General features: G+C 44.8%; 1 protein-coding gene across 3 annotated transcripts; it reads right to left on the bottom strand.

Annotated features, from left to right (window-relative positions):
* Positions 1-2354: 2354 nt before the first annotated feature.
* On the bottom strand, positions 2355-5267 carry LOC119354301. Of its 3 annotated transcripts, none has more exons than XM_037621022.1 (2): positions 5031-5267; positions 2355-3359 (listed from the first exon to the last, which is right to left on the bottom strand). In XM_037621022.1, the coding sequence occupies exon 2, from the start codon at positions 3337-3339 to the stop codon at positions 2857-2859; it is 483 nt and encodes a 160-aa protein (XP_037476919.1). In that variant the 5' UTR covers positions 3340-3359; positions 5031-5267; the 3' UTR covers positions 2355-2856. The 3 variants fall into 3 exon arrangements, with proteins under 3 accessions (XP_037476919.1, XP_037476918.1, XP_037476917.1); XM_037621021.1 differs by having other exon boundaries at positions 2388-3342; positions 5031-5266; XM_037621020.1 differs by having other exon boundaries at positions 2388-3342; positions 5027-5265.
* Between the last annotated feature and the right edge of the window lie 2043 nt (positions 5268-7310).

Here is a 7310-nt window from a genome sequence, read left to right on the forward strand (position 1 = left end):
AGCCCATGAAATTATTCATTCTGTGCACTCTAGTAAACAGTCTGGTTTTGTGTTTAAGCTAGATTATGAAAAAGCTTATGACATGATAAATAGAGAATTCCTAATGGACATGATGCATAAAAGAGGTTTTAGCCCTAAATGACTGAAGAAAGTGGAATCTCTTTTATATAGAGGTTCTGTTGGAGTCAATAGTAATAATAGCAACGGTGACTTTTTTGTTGTTGGGAAGGGGGTGAGACAAGGGGACCCATATTCCCCCTTGCTTTTCAATTTAGTTGTTGATGTTTTTACTAGGATCCTTGTGAAAGCCTCCAGGAATAATATTCTGGAAGGTCTTTTCCCTAGCTCCAATCCTGCTGGCATTATTAGTATGCAGTATGCAGATGACACTTTGCTTTTCTTGAGTAATAACACTTCCCATGCCAGAAACCTTAAATGGTTACTTTCTTGCTTTGAGCAATTATCAGGTATGAGGATCAATTTTCACAAATGTGACTTAGTACCCATTAATGTTAGTGGAGATGATGCTAATATTTTTGCTCAAATCCTTGGGTGCAAGATTAGTGAGTTTCCTACTAAATATTTGGGAGCCCCCCTCCATCACAGAAAGCTTAAGAAGTGTGAGCTCCAACCTACTATTGATAAAATTATCAAAAGAGGAGCGGGGTGGAGAGGGAGATTACTGTTTTCTGGCAAGAGACTCACATTAGTGAAGACCTGCCTTTCTACTATTCCTAGCTATCTTATGGGGATTATTAAATTCCCAAAGCTTACTGCTTTTGGGATGACTATGAGAGTCACCATAAATATCACTTGGCTGCCTAGGGCAATGTGACCCTACAAAAGCAGCATGGAGGTCTAGGCATCCCTAACATTGCGGACATGAATTTATGCCTCTTAGCTTCCTGGATTAAGAGATACTCCCTCCGGTCCTTTTTACTCTGCATATTATGTTTGTCTAAAGTCAACCTCATCCAACTTTGACCAAGTTTATACAAAAAATTATTAACATTCACATAACAACACATTTATTATTAGATCCATCTCGGAATATATTTTCATATTATATTTATTACATGTTATAGATGTTAATATTTTCTAATATAAATTTGGTCAAACTTAGCAAACTTTGACTTCAGTCAAAGCTAATGTGCGGAGTAAAAAGGACCGGAGGGAGTATTTCCAGGATGAGGGCAAGATTTGGAAGCAAGTAATTGATGCCAAATATAGAACTCGCAGCCCTAACATTTTTACCTGTTCTAGTAATGGTGCTTCCCCCTTCTGGAAAGGGATCCTGTGGGCTGCTAAAGCCACTAAAATGGGATATTCTTGGATAGTGGGTAATGGCAATAGCATTAGATTTTGGGAAGATCAATGGATTGGGCATACCACCCTTGCTACCCAGTATTGGGAGTTATACAGTATTGCCAATGATCATGATGCTTCCATTAGTGAAGTATGGGATGGCACTAACCTGAAAATTACTTTTAGGAGGTGTTTTGACCAAAAAATGCTAGCCATTTGGCATGGTCTATTTAGTCGCATTCGTGATGTTGTTCTGGAGGATAAGGAGGATACCATCCTCTGGAACTATGAAGCTAAAGGAGTTTATACTGTTAAATCTTTATACAACATTATTAATTTTAGGGAGATTCAGCTAGGTAACTTGACAGTTATTTGGAAAATAAATGTCCCCCTGAGGATTCAGATTTTTCTTTGGCTTATGGCCAAAAACAAACTGTTAACGAGAGATAATCTGCAAAAAAGACAGCAGGTAGAGGATGTTACCAGTCTTTTCTGTGGTAAATCTGAATCTGTAGATCATTTATTTTTTAACTGTGTCGTTGCGATAGAACTGTGGAGAGTGATCTCTGATATATCCAAGAAGCGAGCTGGAATGTCCGTTGAAGACATAATGGCCTGGTGGTTTAATAACAAAAATCATCCAGCGGACTGCATGTTACATTCTGTTGTCCTATGGTCACTATGGAAATATCGTAATGACATTTGTTTCAATCATGTATCCTGGCTTGGGATGCAGGTTCTGTGGAGGAAAATTGCTTGTACTCTCGGCAGTTGGATGGTTCGATGCTCTGGCCCTGTCAAAGAAAGGGTGATGTGCTTGGTGAGAAATCTGGAACAGGAAGCGCGAGCCCCTCCACTTCTAGTGTGGCCAGACCCTGGCTAGGCCTGAGGCAATGCTCGGAGGTGCTACTTAAACTGTGAAGATCTCGAGATCCAGTGACTATATTCTTTGCTGGTTGCTGGGGCCACCTGTTGGACGCCCGGCCGGCGCAAACACAAATCTAGGCAGATATGGCCTCATTGCCATCCCGAAACAAACAAAATCCGAATAAAATGGACGTCCGTGGTTTAGGGTCGTGCGGTTGGAGTTGGCCTAAGACCATCAACTCAATTCAAAAGTCTAGGAGTCTTATCTGCTACCCCCTCCGTTCGGAATTACTTGTTTCGAAAATGGATGTATCTAGAACTAAAATACATCTAGATACATTCATTTCCACGACAAGTAATTCCGAACGGAGGGAGTACTCCAGAAGCGCGAGGTTTTCCGAGAACTACATTATATCATCCATTGACAATTTGACATCTAGCTTCTGACGGGAAATGCTTTTCATAGACTACCTTTCCACGCATCAGAGCACATGAGCAGGAAAGCTGACCTAAACGGGATCGCGACACAGAGGGATGCAGTCAGGTGGATGAAATGATTGTGCTCACCAAAGATGGCATCGTACTGCCCTCCAAAGGCTTGCACAAAGAAACCCAAGATGCCCTCCAGGAAAGGGCAGCAGCAGCAGCAGCAGCAGCTTTGATTTCAGTCATCTCCCGTTAGGGCTAGGCAAAGGTCTCCGACAGCTTGGAGAAACCCAGCTTCCTGAGGCGGCTGCTCATCGGATTACCGCACCTGACATCCACCACCTCGACGCCATGCACGTTTCCTTTCTTCTTGGCCTTCTCGAAGTTGGGGCTCCTGTCAACCAGCGCGCCATCCGAGTGCAGCATTGGGGAGCTGGACTTGTTCCGCTGAGAGCTCCTCCTCGTCTTGCAGGCTTCTTCAGCGCTCACACGGTCAGCTCTGCCATTGCTGCTGCTGCTGGAGACACTGGACGAGCTCTTCCTTGGGATGATCTTCCGGGGGCTAGCGCCGCAGGGCACCCAAACCGGACTGCTTTGGCGTCTCAGGCGCGGGGTGGCAGCTCCTTGCGGCGCAACCTTGATGGCCTCCAGTTCTCTCGTCATGAGCGAGCCGATGGTGCCGGTTGTGCCCACTTTGATGGCGCCTCCCACACCGTTGACAAGCTCGGCGGCGCACGGCATGATCTGTTTATGAGAAGAGACTGGTAACTGGTTAGGCTCTGTCACAAATGAGGAAGGTAATGAAGCAAGATTTACTGACAAGAGAGAAGACAGGGGCAGTGTACTGCAAAGGTGAAAACACTATACCAGGGACAGGGAGAAAGTTGCATGACAACTAGGATGAAAATCATGGTGTTCTCGCCATGCAAGATGAGAGGTGTATAATAACAGACACTTGCCTCCATGATTGCCACTTGAGAAAACATGGAGAATGATAGGGCTGTCATGATTATACCACTAGGGGAGTAACATGCATGTCATGGCAGTCAACCCCTTTCTGTTCCGAGATGAGGACTAGTGGTATCCACAAAACAAATCAGCCTAGTTTGTGTTTCTAATTCAAGAGTTATCATGTCCACCCAACAAATCTAATCAATTCATTCTCCTAATGCAAGAGTTATGACAAATTTAACCGAATCATTGCAGAAATGACACCTTTGTTCCGATAGAATCTGATGGGCAGTCACATCATGTACCAATACGATTTACACAATAAAAACACTGTAGATATGCTTAAGAACGACACCACTTTCCCCAGAAAAACTGATATATTTTTTCTGCACAACGTTGAGTTGAATTACATGATGCGACCGAGCACCGACAGTCTGAAACTAGTAGGAGTATAATACAATACACTAGTACCAGAAGGAGGAAGCAAATGGACAACCAATGCAGTGTTGACAAACAATTACAAGGATTAAGAAAAATCTCAGCATGCTTTCAAAAGTATAGCTCATGTTATCTAAGCCTCTGATTGAGGGCCTTTTCAGGACAAATTGACCAGCATCTGAGGTGTCAAGATGCACTAGACACAAACATTTTTATCCCCTTTTCTCAAATGCTTTCTGCTCCTTCTTTTCTGCCTTAATTTCCTCAGTGCATCTACTGATGCCTACCTTTAGACCATGTACTGTATATCATGTAGGCCTACTTCTCAGACAAAAATGTTTTAGCTTACAAAAACTAATAAGTAGGCCACATTGGTATGTTATCCCCTTTCAGAGAAGTGGTAGTACTACTAATAAGTAAGTATAATGATTTTTAGCACCAGCAGCAGCAACAAGAAACAAATGGCATCAAGCATCACTTGATGGGATGCCAACTGGGCCAAAGCAAAGAACCTACCACTTCCTTCCTCCTGCCGCATTCTTTTTCTGCATATCTATTCTTGGATACCTTGGGCTACTGGTCTAGTGATTGATTAATAATCTAATGCGGCGCCAAATCATGTGGCAGCGCCGGCCAAACTCATTAATCTAAGGAACACTGAAACGGACGAACACAGGAACTGGAACAGAAGATTTCCTTGAGAAGAAGCACCAGACGAGCGGCTCTGGTCAAGAGCTCTCCATAACACAATCTTGCTAGTTAAGGAGAAAATGAAGAAATAATGGACAAGTCTACACACAAGTGACAATTTCGGAGAAAGAAAAAAACATTTGGAACCACAGACAATTAGCAATCCGGGACAGATTCGAGGGAAATGGCACCAAGCCAAACCATCGCAAGAAGAAATGGTGAGAGGGGCAGGACCTCTGGATTGGATCCCCAAAGGAGCTCTCACCAACAATCTTTCTTTCAACCCCCAACAGCACAGCCGTTCGAGATATCACACAAAGCAACGAGATAAAAGGATGCTGCGGCGTACCTACCAGCCTTCTGAATCTCGAAGCGCTTGAAGATCTTTGCGCACCAGGAGGAGCGTGGGGGGATAGAAGAAGCGAGGAGAAGGGGGCCAGCTTCTGGCCAGAATTGAATTGAAGAACACAAGGGAAGGGTGAGGAGAGGAGATATCGACAATGGGGTCACACCAAACGCCCTGTGTGTTTTGAATACCGCAACCTATATTATTATTACCTCGCCCGCATTTATTGCCTGCCTCGTTCTTCTTCCCTCTCCTCTCTTCTCTGTCATTTTGTTTGTCATGTGCGCCAGGACAATGCTTGTCTTTTCTAGGACGGCTTATCGGCGAAAGACGAGTGGTGTGTGGTCAGGGGGCTATTTGCATGTTGCACATTCTTGGAAATTTCTAATTGAGAACTCTTCGATGAAGACGTTATTTGTTGAAAAGGGTACAAGCACAATTTACGTGCTCTTGGAGCAACTCCAACGCACGACCCCAAACTAATGAGGTGGCATACAGTCGTTTTTTTTTATGCGCTGGTCATGCGCCCAACCCGCAGACACATCTGGTACGGCCGCCTGAATTATTTTGTAAATGAACTTTTTGTCCACCGTGGTCGTAGTTCATGCCAGCGATCATAGTTCATGCCGCCAACAAAGCCAGCGGCCGACAAACGTATGCCAGCCTATAAAATGGTCATCCCTCAAGTTTTCACGTCGGCAATAAAGCCAGCGGCCGGCACACTAGCCAACGTTTAAAATGAACAAGTTTTCTCACTTGCAATAAAAGCCACCGGCCGGCACACTTGCCATCCTTCAAAAAGAGCGACCATAGTCCATGGCCGAGGCCTCCCTAGTTCAGGCTGTCTTGGTCGAACTTCTCCTTTTGCCGGTTCGCTAACCATTCTCTTCGGGGACATGTTGGTCAAGTTCACGCTCATGATTGCTAGCACCACCTCTTTTGCTTTTGGTGTTGGCATTGGTGGCCTCGATCACGAGCTTCCTCCTCTTGGCGACCTCCTCCATGTCAAGCTTCTTCGTTTGGAGCTCCAAGTATATCTTCATTTCTTTCGCTCTTCCTCTCCTCCCTCACTTCCTTTTGATTCATCATGTTGTACGAAGTTTCTTGCCCCTCGGCCTCTTGAGCACATCTCCATTCCCAGCCACAGCTGTCGGCCCTCCTTTCTTCTTTAGAGCGGCATATTGATCCTTGAACTTAGGACAATCTTTGATGAGGGACCAACAATGGGTGAGAGTGAATGGCTTGTTCTTATGCCAGGCCTGAAGACTTCCAAAGATTGGAATGCTTACACAATAAAAGAGATGGGCACAGATGTAATAGCGAAGGACACAAGATGCAACAAACATGAACATGGCATAGCAATGAAATAGAAGGGGTCATGCCAAGTCACCCATGCCTAGGCCACTCACAGGACGGGCTTCGGCGCTCTCAAGCGCGGCGCAATACTTGTTGCATTCTTGTTGAATGAACCCCCATCTCTTCTGTATTGAGTTAATGCCATGGTTGCTCGCAAACTTGTAGGGCGCAAACTTCCTCCGTTCGTGAAAGGTTGTATGAACTCTTAGCCAAAATACGGATCCTTTTTGTTCAACATCGGTCTTGGGATCTTGGCCTATCTCCATCCAACTCTCGCAAATCAAAGTGGCCTCTTCTTTGTTGTATGATCCCGTGTGAATGCTTTGCTTCCTCCTTTGTGCCCCGGCTCTTTGGGTGAGATCATGGATAAACAATGGCTCACACCCAACAACACAGTCGTTCGAGATATCACACAACGCAATGAGATAAAAGGTGTTCCGGCATACCAACCAACATTTTGAATCTTGAAGCGCTTGAAGATCTTTGCGCACAAGGGGGAGTGTGGGATAGAAGAAGTAAGGAGGAGTAGTGGGGAAGCTTCTGGCCAGAATTGAATTGAAGAACGCAAGGGAAGGGTGAGGTGAGGATAGGAGATATCGACCATGGGGTCACACCAAATGCCCTGTGTGTTTTGAAGACCGCAACCTATATTATTATTACCTCACTCCCATTTATTGCCTGTCTAGTTCTTCTTCCCTCTCCTCTCCTCTTCTCTCCTCTCCTCTCCTCTCTGTCATTTTATCATGCGTGCATGTATATTTTTTCTCAAAATACGAGAGTGTGCGTATCATTCATTAAAGAAGAAGAGGGAAGACTCCCCAAATCCACGGTTACAACATTATTTACATGTTGGAATTATCCGACACCACCTAATGAGTCATAAACGAACTACTCCTCGTCGTCCCACATGCCGTCCCCCACCTCAAAACCT

Source organism: Triticum dicoccoides, chromosome 2A (assembly GCF_002162155.2).
Source record: "Triticum dicoccoides isolate Atlit2015 ecotype Zavitan chromosome 2A, WEW_v2.0, whole genome shotgun sequence".
In the NCBI taxonomy this organism is placed as follows: Eukaryota; Viridiplantae; Streptophyta; class Magnoliopsida; order Poales; family Poaceae; genus Triticum; species Triticum dicoccoides.